Source organism: Labrus mixtus, chromosome 10 (assembly GCF_963584025.1).
Source record: "Labrus mixtus chromosome 10, fLabMix1.1, whole genome shotgun sequence".
NCBI classification, from domain to species: domain Eukaryota; kingdom Metazoa; phylum Chordata; class Actinopteri; order Labriformes; family Labridae; genus Labrus; species Labrus mixtus.
The window spans coordinates 26,414,406-26,430,307 of NC_083621.1; the positions used below are offsets into that span (position 1 = coordinate 26,414,406).

At 40.9% G+C, this 15,902-nt stretch overlaps 1 protein-coding gene across 8 annotated transcripts in view; it reads left to right on the forward strand.

Annotated features, from left to right (window-relative positions):
• Positions 1 to 15,345, forward strand: part of si:ch211-26b3.4 (connector enhancer of kinase suppressor of ras 2) — a 62,808-nt gene extending 47,463 nt beyond the window's left edge. For 2 of the 8 annotated variants that reach the window (XM_061048916.1, XM_061048919.1), the window contains 11 exons: positions 773 to 810; positions 912 to 954; positions 2,127 to 2,175; positions 3,610 to 3,782; positions 6,106 to 6,179; positions 6,310 to 6,381; positions 8,685 to 8,755; positions 8,945 to 9,045; positions 9,666 to 10,422; positions 11,786 to 12,087; positions 12,181 to 15,345. In XM_061048916.1, coding sequence (XP_060904899.1) covers positions 773 to 810; positions 912 to 954; positions 2,127 to 2,175; positions 3,610 to 3,782; positions 6,106 to 6,179; positions 6,310 to 6,381; positions 8,685 to 8,755; positions 8,945 to 9,045; positions 9,666 to 10,422; positions 11,786 to 12,087; positions 12,181 to 12,390 — 1,890 coding nt within the window. In that variant the 3' untranslated portion in view covers positions 12,391 to 15,345. The remainder of the gene's footprint in view (positions 1 to 772; positions 811 to 911; positions 955 to 2,126; positions 2,176 to 3,609; positions 3,783 to 6,105; positions 6,180 to 6,309; positions 6,382 to 8,684; positions 8,756 to 8,944; positions 9,046 to 9,665; positions 10,423 to 11,785; positions 12,088 to 12,180) is intronic. The other 6 variants (XM_061048917.1, XM_061048918.1, XM_061048920.1 and 3 more) reach the window with 6 other exon arrangements.
• The last annotated feature ends 557 nt before the right edge of the window (positions 15,346 to 15,902 follow it).

The window sequence follows — 15,902 nt, forward strand, 5'->3', positions numbered from 1 at the left end:
AGATTTCTGACTTTATCCAATGTCCTATATCTTAATAACGGCATACAAAGGCAAAAAATAAAAATAATAATAAATAAAAAGAGTCCTATGACATTATGGAGATATACAAAAACTTGAATGTTTGTTTCTTGCTTCTTTCTTTGCGTACTTCATCACATGAATACATTAAATCATGTAAGAGAACACTCTTGTTTTGAAAAAGTTGTCTATTCCTTTAAAAAAAACTTCTAGTATATAAAAATGTATAGTGTTACAATACAATAATTCATTTACAATTTAAGGGGCAACCAACCAGCACTTTACTTCTTTGGCACCATAGTGTATATATGTGTGAGATGTTTAAAAAAAGAAATCAAAGAAGAAATCCTGCCCGACCCTTTTAAAGGTCTATGTAGGTTTTCGATACATGTGGAAGTTAAGTTATGAAACCACAGAATGGGGAACTGGTTTAGCTCAGTTGGATCAGGTGCACCATGTTTACAGGCCACAGTGCTCGTCACGCTGGTCCGGGGTTCGACTGCCGGTCCTGATGCCATTTGCTGCATATCATCCTCCCCTCTCTCTCCCCATATTTCCAGTCTATCTTCATCTGTCCTATCAAATACTGAATAGAGCCCAAAAAAACAAGCTTAAAAGAGAAACCACAGAACATATATATTTTAAGCAGTGGCCTACATGCACACACAGAATATGTTAACTACCAGCCTACCCTTCGTGATGTGTTTTTTTTTAGGAGCACATTAAATTAATCTTTTTTCATTGTGTCTTTCAGCGAGGTGCAGACACGCTGCGAGCTGACACAACAGACAGGTGAGTACTGGGTTAGTGCTCGTTTGTGGTTTAACCACATGCATGTGATTGATGGAAAAAGTGGTGTGCGGTTCCATTCTATCCTGTCTGTCCTCATGCAGGTACTCTGGCTCAGGAAGCTCAGGAGGGGCCTCCATGAGGAAGGTAGGACAGTAGACAGGGCTACAAGGCTGTCTTTGTATTCTCTTGGATTTTTATAGATAGATTCATAATAACACTATTTTTCAAACATAGCTGTTAATCAAATACATTTGATTTAAACTCAAACCCCTTTATATTGTAATAAGAGAGACTTTAGTGTTTGGTTGATCAGTCTACCAAACACATCCACTGCTACAGGGACATTGTGTCCAAATAAAAGCAAAACACATCGTACAGCCAGACATGGATGAGATAGATACCTGAGAATAAATCCATTCAGGACTGTTATAATTAAATAAAACATAACAGTCGGTTGAGGTAAATCGGTTTCCATATTTAGGTTACTGTGACACAGGAAGCTGTCTTAGGCTTTATCTTCTGCAAAGCACAGTCGGTGGTAGCACACCGCGAGTCAGCTCAGTAGACTATAAACAGAAATGTATCAGGCTTTGTTACCTAGATAAATATCCAGCAGGTGTATATGGCTGTAGTGATCTTCATACATTCAGACACTTAGCCTTCTAGCATTAGCTTCTTGGAGATGCATCAGCTAATGTCAAACATAGGTGTATTTGCACACACATTCAATACACAAATTCAGTTTTAAAACAAGATTATAAAGCTTTAAAAGAAGATGTGTAGCACTCCTCTTCTTGCAAATGAAAATGTTAATTCATTAGCATTAAAGGAGAACTAGTTGTTGTCTGACCAGAACCTTATGTTGGGCATTGTAAGATTTTATGTAAGCTAACTTTAGCTAATGTTAGCTAACTACAGATTTCATCAGCAGTGTCTTTTTACTCAGACTGAGGATGATGTAAGTTCCTGTACCAAAAACCTTGGACCTGCATTACATTGTCTAAAATTGTTCAAAGTCCAAGCTAAGCTGATACAGCTCATTCCTTTTCTTACATCACTGTGCTTTCAGTCTCTGTGGCAGACAGCTTTTAGATTTCCATCACAGGTTGTAGGTAGGTCACTTCCTGGCTGAAGCAGTTTTATCATTGTGATCCGTCTGTGCCTGTAATCCTGTGATCCTGATAAAAATAAAAAATAAGCCAAACACTTAGAGTGAACTTACTGCAACCTCTCTTTGTGCATCAACATCGACCCAGAAAGTTGGTTTGAGTTTGTTTGAGCTGATGTGTTTTCTTTCTTTCTCTCTTCCCCTCTAGTCTTTCCATTACACATCTCTAAGAACGAAAACCAAAAAGCGAAGTAAAGGTAAACATGTTAAATCGTTATCTTTGTATCTTCTTGTGTAACATCTTTACCGTTCTACCAGTGTACTTGTACTCTTATGGCTCCAGAAAGAGCAAACCTTACCTCAAAAATGATCTCTGTCTAAACATTTGAATACTTAAGATAAGCCTGAGAGACTTTAGGTGTTATATGACTGAGAGCATGACAGCGTTTAAACTTATCAAAAGGTGAGTTAAATGGTGAGCTAGATGTGTGTTAAATGTAGCTGGGTCAATAATATTGCAGTTTGGGAAGTGAAGGGAAATAAATTATTTATCATCAAAGCGGAGAAGAGTGCTTATTAGCTAACATTAGCAAGTTAACATTAGCTAATGTTAGTTTCAGGATCACTGTCAGCTGTCACATTCAGTCAGTAGTCTAGGTCACTTATGTTAAAGTTCCCATATTCTTCTTTTTCTGGTTTTATATGCTCTTTAGTGTGTTTTTCAAGTGTCCTGTGCATGTTTAGACACATCTATGTGCAAAAATTCTGCGGAAACGCGGCTTCTCCTACGTCCTCCTGTTAGCTGTAGCATTAGCTGCATGTAACGCTCGGTTCTAGCCCCCCTCGAAAAAAATTTGTCAGTGCGACGTCTTGTCAGTGTGAGATCACTGATCTAAGTCCATTGGCTCGTTGTGGCAAGCCCAGCAGCTCATGTTGAAATTTCCGAGACGCGTGCTGAGCAACTGACCAATAACGACAGAGCGGATCGGCAGACCAATCAGAGCAGACTTGGCCCACGTGGGGTCTAACAGTGTGGGCTCAACAGAGCGTAGCTGACAGACTCAGAGCGGAGAGGGAGCAAGGAGGAGCAGTACATGAAAACAGACACTTTTTTCGGACTTATATTGTGAACGTACAAAAGTAGGTACATAGATTAAATATATGAACCCCAAAAAGGGCATAATATGGGCTCTTTAATTTAAAGGCAGGACTATTCTGCTCAAGTTAACACAAAAGTTTTATGATAGAATGAGGAGTTTTGTTTCTCAGATGGGTTTCTGTAGGAGAACAATCTGAGAACAGTCTAGTCGCTGGTTAGTGCACCAAATTGAAAAATAATACAAAGTAAAACTTTTTTAAGTCATGTAGGCTACAACTCTGAGTTTGGCAACTTCTCTGTAACATGCAGCAGTAGGAAGCCTTTCTTGCCGGCCAGGTTAAGTGTGAATACAATGAATAATACTACACCAGCACAATAGAATATGTCATTTCTCATTTTCTTGCAAGAAAACGGCCACACCTAATGTTTTTTTCTGATGCTACTGCACACTTTAAAATAGTCCAGACACTCATATTAAGTCTGTAGGTGCCTTACTGAGGCTATTAAAAACATGAATTCTTTAACTTCTCTCCATTCCTTTCCAAACTAAAATTACTTTCAGTATTGACTTGGTCTTTTCCTCCTTCTGAAGGTTCCCTCACTAGTGCCAGTCGGAGGAGAATCTCCTGTAAGGACCTGGGACACGGTGACTGTGAGGGCTGGCTGTGGAAGAAGAAGGATGCTAAAGGCTACTTCACACAGAAATGGAGGAAGTACTGGTTCATCCTCAAAGAGTCCTGCCTCTACTGGTACACCAACCAAAATGTAAGGACAACTTTTAAAATCCTCTAGTTGTCTTAAGACAGAATCTACAACACTTTTCCTTGATGAAACAAAACGATTGTACAACTTCTAGATATGAACACTAATGTTGTAGACAAAGATCTTTTCTTAACGCAGAGTATTCCCGGTGTGTAAAAACAGCTGAATAATGTCTCCTATTTACCTCTGAATGGAGCTTTTTCTTTTTTAAACTTTATTTCAACAATTAAACTTGAGCACAAAACATCTTGTGTGTCCAAAGAAGTGTTTTGTTTACACAAGATGGCAGACTACATTTTGAAAGAAGATTTACATGAAATAAATAACTTGAAATAGAAGTTAAAAACTTAAAATTTAATTAAAACATCTTGTCGAGGATACAGAAGCTAATAGCTTTGTGTTGTTCAATTAGAAATAAAGGGGCTCCGGTAGTGTAGTGGTTAGTGCGTACGCCCCGTGTACAGAAACCACAGTCCTCCAAGCGGACGGCCCGGGTTAGAATCTGACCTGTGGCTCCTTTTCCCACTCTCTTTCTCTTTCCCCCAATTTTCTGATTCTATCCACTGTCCTATCTCTAAAATAAGAAATATAGAAGAAATGTGTAGACTCATGTGGACAGTCAGCTAATATGTGAATTTCTTAAATATATATAACTAATTTGGATTTGGGAAAATAAAATGTGGTCAAAATAATGTTCAGGTGAATCAAATAGAACAGTGAACAGAAGTTTCTGTCAGATCTAGTTAATCCAAATTACTGAATGGAGCGCTCTCAGGATATAGAAATATTCTGGACGATTTCATCAGGATGTCCTTGACTTCAATTAGAGATTTTAAATATTTTTTAGCAATTTAAAAAAAAAATTGCTTGACAGATGACGGCATTTTACATCTCTAAAGACAGATGCAGTTGAGTGTCATTATGAGAGTAGTATGATCTAGTTTGAGCGTTAGGATTTTATCAAAAGGAAACAAACAAAGTCAACACTTTCACCCTGATGAAAATAATTCAAGAAAACTTTTTCAAGATACTTTTTTTAAGCAGCTAATTTTTTCATCTTTTTTTTAAGCTAACTCTGAAACTTTATTGCTGGATAACTTATCTCATGATGAGATATTTTGTATAAAGTGATTAATCTGTGAGGAAGATTTTAAAGTGAGAGCATTATCTGGGGAATCCATTCAGTTCTGTGTTTCATTTCAGTCTGTTTGATGTGATCTCACCTTTCCTGTACGTCTTCTTTCTGCCTTTATAATAATAAGTCTTCATCAAATGAACATTCTTGTGATTGATCTGACAATTCTTTTCTTTGGTCTACCTTTTGGTCTATAAAGCATCAGTACAGAGAAAGAAAATGTCCGTCAAAAATGTGAAGGACCTGAGGTGATATCATCAAATTTCCTGTTTTGTCAGCAACAATCTAAAAACCAAAGATAATCCAAGATGTAGTTTGGATTTTAGGACCAACTGATGCGTATCTGTAGTGTTGTAGTCAAGACCAGACCAACCCGAGACCAAGATATACCTGAGACCAGAGTACTCCGAGACCAAGACAAGACCAAGACATTTAGGTATCGATACCAAGACAAGACCAAGTCCAAGGCAGGGTGAGACCGAGACAAGACCAAGAAATTTAGGTATCGGGACCAAGTCAAGACCAATACCAAGGAAGGGTGAGACCGAGACAAAGCCAAGACCATAAAAATCCCTGAAAAATGATCTTGTGTGTGGGGGCGTGTCACTCACTTAGACTGTAACACGGGGAAGGTTACGACCGTAACCGGTGGATAAAAATCTAATAATTAATTCATTTAAGTAATTTGTTCTTTTAAAAAGAGGCGTTTTCCTTATAATCACAGTAATGATGTGGTGAAATAACATTTCATTGGTGGTCTTAACCGGTCTTGATTTAAAATCTGGAGTGCGTTCAAAGACAAGACCGAGTAAAAATGCTTTCCATTCTGAGACAAGGCCGAGACCTTCAAAAAGAGGTCTCAAGACCAAGACTGATTTTGAGTACTTCAACACTAGTTATCTGAATATTTTGAATGAATGAAGAAAAGAAGAAAACTTACACTGACAATGTAATGTTATTTAATGTAAACGTCACTGAGATTTCAGCATTGAACGCCGTGTCTCCTCTCTATCTTTTTAACGTCAGGCTGTTGAAGGACTATATTTTCTGCCAGTGTAAACAACATACGCTGCTTTCATATGCTTGACTTGACTATTGCTATCTCTTATAAAATTGGTATATCAGTACGTGTGACATTTTGTTCCCGGTGTTGATGATATGCCATCACTCTCCATCTGTCTGTGCCTGCAGGATGAGAAAGCTGAGGGCTTCATCAGCCTCCCAGAGTTCAGAATAGACCGAGCCATAGAGTGCAGACGGAAATTGTGAGTGTCCCTCACATGTCGCTGAAATTACTAATCAAGCACATTAGCCCTCACCCACACGACATGAAACACAAGCGCACTGTGCACACACAAACACACTAATCAAACTTTCCTCCCCGACTAACTGCAGTGCCTTCAAAGCCTGTCATCCCAAAATCAAGAGCTTCTTCTTCGCCACAGATTGTCTGGAGGAAATGAACAGGTGAGCGGGGGGGGGGGGGGGGGGGTGTCTCTGTGAGTCTCTGAGTGTGTTTTCGTGTCTTAATGTGGACAATCAGATGCTCGGGACGTCACGTGTTCTTTCATGAATATTTTAACTGAGTAAACCAAGTTTACACAAGGCAACAGCCCACACAACACAGTGCATGAATAAGGCATGAACCCAGCCCTCCCTGTGTGTGGTACTGTGTGTGTATTTGTGTCAGAGTGCGTGTGTGCATGTGTGTCACATGAGTGTCTGTGAGAGAGGGAGTAGTGCTATCTGATGAGCTCTAATTATCCACACCTCTCCTCAATAACGTGGAGAGATAATTGCTGTAGAGTAATTAACCAGCTATATTTGACTTCCATACAGCACATGTAGGTTCATGTGTGAAGGGGCTGCTGCACACAACTTAATGTGCGTTTGTAATTACAAGTGTGTGTGAAAAGGGAAAAGGGGGGTGTTGGGCATCTGAAAAAAACCAACAACCTGTCTACTTGATGTTTCACAGTTTATTCTTGCTCTTACATATAAATTGTGTTACATTATGGGGTGCTTGTTTTGCTCAGTTGTTTGAGCAGGCGCTGCAGGTATACAGTAAGTCCTTGACGCACTGGTCCTGAGTTCAGCTCCGGATCCAACGCTATTCTGTACATGTCATCATTCCCAACTCTCTCTGCCGATAGCTGTCCTGTCCAAATTAAAGCAGATAGACCCCCACCCATCCACCCACCAAAAAAGTGTTCAATTTTACAGTTTCCACTGTGGGAAATAAGTATTGGAAGAAAGCTCAGAAAAAGCTCACAATATACTTTACTGTACTTTAAGCCCTACTCCAATGGTTCTTGTGCCACTGGAAAAAAATACTCAAAAGTATGGAGTCTTTTTTTAAGATAGCTGAAGAAAAGCTCAAACATATGTAAGTTCCTGAGTTCCTTTAAAGATTTAAAAAGATTGAAGTACATTTAGAAAATAGCTTAGAACACCAAATGGCCTGTATAGATGGACATATCCTCAGCAGCCATGCTGAAAATGGATTCCGAGGAGAAGGCAAACTGATGATTAAAAAGACTTAAAGTGGACATATTATGAAAAATCCACTTTTGTTGTTGAACATATATTTGGGTAACCTGAGTGTCTACTGACCCACAAAATGTGAAATAAACCCATCCAGTCCTTTGTTTGTGGTCTGCATAAGTTTTACAACACAGAGAAAAATGCTCTGTTTCAAAATGTGCTCTCCTTGTGATGTCACAGTGGGATTCTGATAAAAGCAATACCCTCCCCTCCCCTGGTATCTCCACTCATGGACTCCACCTCCAGCTTAGAACAAAACTTTTGAGCAGATTTGCCATTTTTATTCTCACTACAGAGGAGTGATGTCTACCAGGAAAACTCAGGGGGGTCATTGCATTTAAAGAGACACACACACCAAAACGGAGCATTCTGAGAGAGCTGGTTTATACAGGGTCACAAACCTCCTCTGGTGCTTGATTCATGTTATATTTTGACCAAAGCACAGCATAGATGTTTCATTTAGACCACAGGGGACTGTTTGAAAAGGGGTATAATATGTCCTCTTTAAAGAAGGCAGGAAATTGTTTTATTTGTCTTTTATTCCGAGTAAATCCCATGAAAACAAAAAAAAAACTGGCACCTCTTGAAACCAGCTGACTTCCTTTCCCTGTGTTTAACTTTTAGACCTTTTTCATTCGGATTAAGGTTTAATAATTTAAAATGGGACAGTGAGGTTGAGATTGATGTCTTTTTTTTTGAAGAACAAAACCTAAATAAGAAGTTGGAAATACATGCTTTTGAACTTTTTCAAGCTGCAGAATAAAACGTTATCCTATAATATGTTAGTTACTTTCAATAGGATACAATTCCTAGTTATGCATTTCCTGTTCCTCACTTACTGACTGAGCCTCTATTCTTAGTAAAACCTTATTATTAGGTGTCTGCAGAGAGTCACAGGACGAGGATTCTGCTCTGGAGATGGACTAAGGAATGGGAAAAGACAAGCGGCATGAAATTCACTGATGAGAGAGAAGAGAAGATTGTTCTCTCTTGTTCATCATTCATCTTTCTAATTAACTCAACCCTTTCTCTCCTCATCAGGGCAGGGCGGTAGAGTCCGTTAGATAGATATCAACTGTTCAGAGATGCCACTTAAATAATTAAAAGTAAATTTATACTGTAAGACAGGTAATTCCCTCTTTTCCAATCTTCTCTTTTCCTCATCTTTCCTCTGACACTGTCTTCCTCACTTTCCTTCTCCTGTTCTCTTTGCTTGTCTCCTATAGGTGGATGAATCGGCTTGGTCTTGCTGCCATTGGCTACACACCAGATGACAAAGTGCCACGCCCAGATGAAGGTGAGGTGGACTCACTTGACTAAAGAAAACCAACTTTGCCGTTTTGCTGATAAACTTCTAACATGTTGTGTGTGTGTGTGTGTGTGTGTGTGTGTGTGTGTGTGTGTGTGTGTGTGTGTGTGTGTGTGTGTGTGTGTGTGTGTGTGTGTGTGTGTGTGTGTGTGTGTGTGTGTTTACTCTCAAAATCAGATTACTGGAGTGAGAGCGATCAAGACGAAGTCGATGGTTCGATGACACTCAAACAGGAGGGACCCTCCTCCCTCTGTGATACTTATCACCGCACACCATCGGTAAGCAAGATAACACATACACACCCATACACGCTTACGATTTCTATTGCAGTGTTTCATTCTGATGGAATATTTTATCCCTGAAAGCCCCTTAGTTTTCAGAGCTGCAGAGACCAGAGCTACTGGCATAAATAAAACATCAGAGTGTGAGAGAATCTGGTTTGCTAAGCAGTCAACACCATCACTTCTCTGTGTTCTGCTGCCAGAACTTGTTTACAATCGGACCTCTAGGTGGCGACAGTTGCCATCACAAATCAAATCTGTAGACTATAACGCAACACAGAAATATACTTTTTTCATTCAGTCCTGAGGAATGGGAATCATTCTGTCCCAGCTGAGCAACACAACAGTCATGTCAGCCATTCTTGGAGTTTATCATTTGCCATCTCATTGCTTTTTTGCTCTCATCTCTTTGCTCTTTTTCTGCTTTTCTGCTTTTCTGTCTTCCTTTTCTTCTCCTTCTGTCTCTCCTTCCTCGCACCCCTCCTCTTTCTCCTTGTTTCGCCGGCCTTGTATCTGTGATCACATTTCACTTTTCTGTGATATTCCACTTATCCTCCTTGTCACTACTCTTCATACTAACCATCCCCGGCACACCTCACAAACCCTTTCTCCTTCAGACTAACTTCCTTCACAGTTATGACCAGTTGCCCCGCTCAGTCAGCTCCATGAGCCTCATGCGCTCCACTCCATCCCCACGTCCTCCATCATTGAGTGCCTCCACTTCCCCCATCCCTCCACAGATGGTCTCTTCCACCTCCCCTCTCCCTTTCCAGGTCAACTCCTCCAGCCCCTTCCCGGAGCCCAAGCATGGCCGACATTTCTCCAGTGAGTCCACGCACTCTCACTCCTCGGCTGAGGACCAGCGTGGAGACAGCATGGGCATGGGTACGGGCACGGGCAGCACCAGCACCCACTCATCGGGCTGCCGCTCCACCCATCGTGAGCGGCGCTCCTGGCAGGACCTCATAGAGACCCCTTTGACCAGCGCAGGGCTACACTTCCTGCAGACAGCACCGGGGGAGAGTGAATACGGAGGCCTAATGGGGAGCATGGCAGGAGACATGGGGCTGTACGGAGGCTTGGGCAGACAGGGCATGTCCCCGGAGAGACGCAGGCAGGCCACGCTGCCCGTACGGAGACACCACGCCGCAGAGAGGGACCGGGAACGAGACGGGCCCTTCCCTCTGGAGCGAGGTCCACACACACACAGTCACACACACCGACGCTCCCACAAGCAGCGCAGCCAGAGTCTGCCCAGGAACAGGGACCCGATGCCAGGAAAGCTGCTACACACCTCAGCTCATATGGAGGAGAGGAGTGAGGACGAGGAGGCCGAGAGAGAACAGGCTGTTGAGATGCTTCAGGGCGAGGAGGGTAAGAAAATAACACAAGATCTGTTGTACACTCAAATGCAGAAAACACCTACTGAGGCATACACACAGAAAGTCTATGTGGTCTTCAGAGGAATAGCATTAGAGGTGGAAAGCAAGTCTGAATTGTTGTCTTCACATTTTGGTATATTGAATTGAACAATTTGTTATCTTGGAATTAAAATGTACAGCTGAATATCTTTACTGTAATGTTAAAAAGTAAAATGTTGTACTGGGCAAAATAAGACAGGATATTGAAGGAGCAGGCTCAGAGAATAAAGTCAGTTTAGTCAATTTCAAGTCAAAGAAGTGTTCCAGAAGTACTGAAATGTTCTTAGTAAAATATAAACCTATAAAAATAATAAGGACAGAGAGCAAACCTGAGGAAGCCACAATGTGAAACACATTGTTCGCTCCAATTTTTTTACATGCATGAAACTTAAAAGTCTATCTGAACAATCCTATGTGTGCTGGATGACTGGATGACTAAATGGTAGAGTTTAAGTGCTGATATTGCAGAAAACAAGTATTAAACATAACAGTATTCCATTACATTATCTACACATATTAGTGTTTGAAGTCGTTAACATTAAACATCTAAATATATTTATTAAAGACTGGATAACTTTTTATATGTTGATTATGATCAAATCTAAACCCTAATGTGTCATCCTTGATACTTCATGGCTAATTATTTATGAAAACTGTTTGTAAACGTGACTTTAAATTAATGATGTCTTTCAAGTGTCTGCTGCTTTTATGGATCTTAGAGTAGCCAGCACAAGACATAGTTTAGAGGGTAAGGATTTTATTTAGGAGAGTTATTCACATTCTTGGCAAAAGAGAATATATTATTGGCTACCTCGGGTGAAAAAGAGGTTAAAAAAGAACATGGTCTTATTCGCTAATTTGATGACATAACACAGCTTTACATGGTGATTTGTAAAGGAAAGGGAAATTACTTCACTACTTTTTTTCCATATCAGGTCTAAAGTGCAGTTTGTAAAGGGAAAACAATGTTTACTCCAGCAGCCAATCAGCAGCAATCATCATCATTCACCAGTTAACGTCTTCTGATTAGCTTCGTAACAGTGAGGAGTGGGTCCGACTATAGGTGACCTTTATGATTCACCAGCAGTAAAAAGAAAAAAGCCCCAAAAAAGTTAGATTACTAACACAGAAAATGTTTTATAAAAAAAGCAAGTATTTTCATTTTAAAGGCTGTAATGTTTACATTTTTGCCCTTTTTGCTCAGGGCCCAAACAAATGATTTCCATCAACTGATCAATTTATCTAAACATGTTTTCTGCTTCATGCTAAACCCACGGCTGTAATTTCAAACTGTCCTTGTTGTGTCTTTCTAACAGTAAATTTGACTCTTACTGGTCCTCCCCTTGGAGTTTCAGACCTACGGGAGTTGAGAGTGGAGGGCAGAGAAAGGAGGGTGTCAGAGGGAAGGGAGCGGCGGGTGTCAGAGGGCCGCGAGCCGGAGCCCTTGGATGGGCTAGAGCAGCTTTACCGGGCCCTGGAGCAGGCCAACGTGACAGCCCTGGGAGACCCAAAACCCTGTAGCAGGCAGGACCTCCGGAGAGTTTTCACCCAGAGAGCCAGAGACCCTCTTCTCAACGACAGACTGCATCGGGTCCGGGCCCTCCGCAGCACCTTGAAGGTAGCACAAACAGAGGATTCAGGGATTTTTAAAAAAATTGGAGATGTGAGGATTAAACTTAGTAACTTCCTGGTGTCTCTTTTTTTTCCCCAGGCCAAAGAATCAGAGCTGGCAGTGATCTGTGCCCTTCTGGAGGATCCTGGCCTGTGCTCCCAGACCTTCAGAGAGTGGAAGCAGTGGCACGGCGAGCTCTACTCAGACATCTGCCAGCACAGCCCCGGCACCAACGGGCAGGACGACCTCTCCCCGCTGGCTGCACCTCTCATGACTCACACACACTCCTTCATTGAGACACATGTGTGAGGACGAGAGCAGAAGCAAAAACTGAACTGATACACACAATCACTCACACACACACACACACACACACACACACACACACACACACACACACACACACACACACACACACACACACACACAAACATGGAGCTTTACATTTGCAGAATCCTCCTGCAGCATCACGACTCTGAGCACGACCTCACACACACACACACACACACACACACACACACACACACTAACACACGTTGTAAGATGTGTAAATATCATAGAGGGAACAGTCTGAGACCTGCGTGTATGAACTTTTGATAATCCTGAGGACCCCACAGGGTGCCTATTGCATGCCTGAACAGAAAGCATTAATCTTCCTTTGTCTATGGAACTCAGCATAAACTCAACATGCTTGTCAAGCAAAATGGAAAAAGGAGACTTTTTAACATGTTTGTTCATTTCTTACTCCTTTGTTTTGCCCTGTTGATTTCAGGGGGCAGGGGGAGCTATGTAGCAGCAATACAGAGGAGAATCCTTTTCACCACAGCACTGTACTACTTTTGTACTGATGAACTTTGCACCCAGAGCCAACAGTTCTCCCCCTTTCTCTCTCTGTATCTTTTTTTTTCTTCTCTCTCTCTTACTGCATATCTCATGTATTTAATGGGACCTCACATGTTTTTTCCAGGCTGATCTGACGGGACAGTGTGGGGGAACGTTAGGGCGGTGACTTTAAAGTGTAAGACTGTGAAAGGTAGCCAGCGATACTGGTTTATCTGTTTTTTGCTGTTCCCCCGGGGAACCAATGAAATCAAGTGTTATTGAAGGAACCACTGTGCTGGCTAGATGCACACCATTACAAACTGTGAACTGTTAAAAAAAAAACCAATTGTATCTGCAAAGGGAGGCTCCTCTGATAGCATGATTCATTTGCATTATCTCTGCCTCTCTTCCTTTCTTTTCCCCTCTCACTGTTCATCTCCACCTTCTATTCTCTTCATCTCCTCCTTTGTTTACTTTCTCTCTCTCTCTAATCCTCAAAGACTTGTGTATATGTGTATACTGCTGTGTGTACTGATGTAAATGTTTGCGTTCCACTACCACTGTGATATGCTTCTAGAGGTAGCGGAGGGAAGACAGAGAGTATGTATTTGCGTGGGTGCAAACCTTTTTTTTTGTGTGCGTTTATCTTTGCTTTGTTTTTATCTTTTAACAGTGAATGCAAGAGCTAGAGAGTTCTTTTTCAATGAATCACTCACTACAAAGAATGCACTTTCTATATCTCTATATCCCATTGGCTGCATCACAGGGTCTATGTCTCATCGGCCTCTTTACCATTGCTGTTCAAAATATCAGGTAAAAGCATTTGCCGTCTCATTTTCTAAAGATTTGTGTACAGTCTACAAATATATTTAAACATAGAAGAATATATAAATCTATTTACGTTTTGTGTCATAGATATAATGTAAAGTATGATGTATTCTATGCCAAGGTTTTGCAGTGTCCCCCTCTTCACTCTGTAGACGCAGGGTGTTTAGCAGTTGAACAACTAGGAGACAAACAAACGACAACCACCATCTTCGACAGTTGATTGACAGTTTGACTATTTCTAGTGGCTATATCACAGCTGATCCTTCTCCTGGTGATGTGTTGCATGAGAAAAGGCCTGGGACTGATTTGATTGGACAGGGTAAAATATTGTGGATCATTTGTGTTCTTTTCTTTTCTTCCTCTCATGATTGCAAGATTAGACTTGTAGCGCATGATACATGCAAAACTACTGTTGAGAAATATTTTGATTTATATATGTCCATCCTTTTTTTTAATTTCTTAGATAGTGTTTGAAGACACACACTGTACAATAACTGAGGTGGTATTTTTGCTCCTTAGTTACTTGATCAAATGCAGATCCTCCTGCATGCTACCAGGAGGTTTCAATTTGATGTTTTGGTTTACAGAGGCAGACTGACACGAGTCCAAAGGCTTCAGGAATCTTACCTGAGAGAAAACAGTGCAGGTACTTTTGAAATGAAAGCTGTTTTGATATTCCCTCCAAGCATATGGTTGACACTGGGCGGTCAAAGACCTCGACACTAAATGGTCTGTAATGTCTGTGAAACTCAGATGAATCATTTCATCTGCAATATCAGGCCAAGGACTCAACGCTGCCCCCCAGTGTCCAAGACATTAACAGACATGCGTAGCACCTGCTGCATTCAGCACTATCTGTACTTATTCTTCATCGTTCTTTTCTGTAGTTCTCTCAGTGTAGGTTCAGGTTTTTTCATCATGTCACACATTGTTGTGAAATATCAAACACAGCCCACAGATATAGCTCATGCTTTTTGAATGCTTAATTCAAGAGTACCACAAAGAAACTAAATGATGCAAGCACTTTCCCTGTGCCTCCCAACCCTCTCTTTGGCAACGATGGACTGACTATACGGGCGATCCTACACACACACAGCTGTAGAAGAGTTCAAATACAGTGCTAGTCTGCAGTCCTCTCTACGTTTCTCATCTGTAACGTTGGATTCTTTTTTTTTCAACCGCTGCTCTGCTGAGCAGGCAACATACTGTAGATTAAGGAGTGCGAGTTACAATTTGTAGGCACAGACTGTGTTATCCCTCCCAGATCTTTGTGTGTGTAGACCTGCAGAAACAGGCCGAAAGGGGAGATTCCACTGTGTGTTCTTTCAGGGGTGTACACCTCATGGTACATTGCACAGGTGTGTAAGATGTAAGTTGCACTGCGACATTAAAAAAGGAACATATTGCTCTTTTTCAAGGATAATATTAGCTTACTGTTATTCTGTACATTAAACTGACTAAAGATGATATTAAAAAAGACAGAAAATGACATTTATTCTTCCTAAAGTAGCCTTTTTTGGTTTCATATATATGAATATATATTACAAAAAATACAGATTGTAAACTTAAGTTGTTAAACTTTGACTTCAATAAACTGAATCCTCTGCACTACGAGCTATGTTCGCTTTGTCTGTAACTTTTCTTGGATTTATTTTGCGTCAGCATTACTTTGTTCTCTGTGCATATTTTTCCAGGATTAAGTTTCAAATGAAGTGTAGGGATCCTTTCATAAACCAGAAGGAGATACAATATGTTCTATTTATGCAATAGCTGATATGCATATCTTAAATGTCTTGAGCAAACTGTACCCGTAGCTGCGCTCTTCAAGAGCAAGTAGAAGTTAAGCAGCCTGCCCTGCATGCACTGTTCTTCATCCACCCATTGCATCCACTCATTATACTGTACTCAATCCTGTGCTGGGTCAAAGGAAAGAGAATAGGCACTGTGCGCTTCCCTGCAGATCAACAGTCTATCACAGGGCTGACACCAATCACACTCATATTCACACTTGTGCATTATAGAGCTTCCAGATTTCAATACCTGCATGCCTTTGTGTACAGAGTATACATTTATTAGGCCTGTATGAGCAATGAAAATCATATTTGTTCTATGATGTTCTGCTGTTTTTTTATTTTTTTATTTCATAATTAAGATTAGACTGCATGACCTCC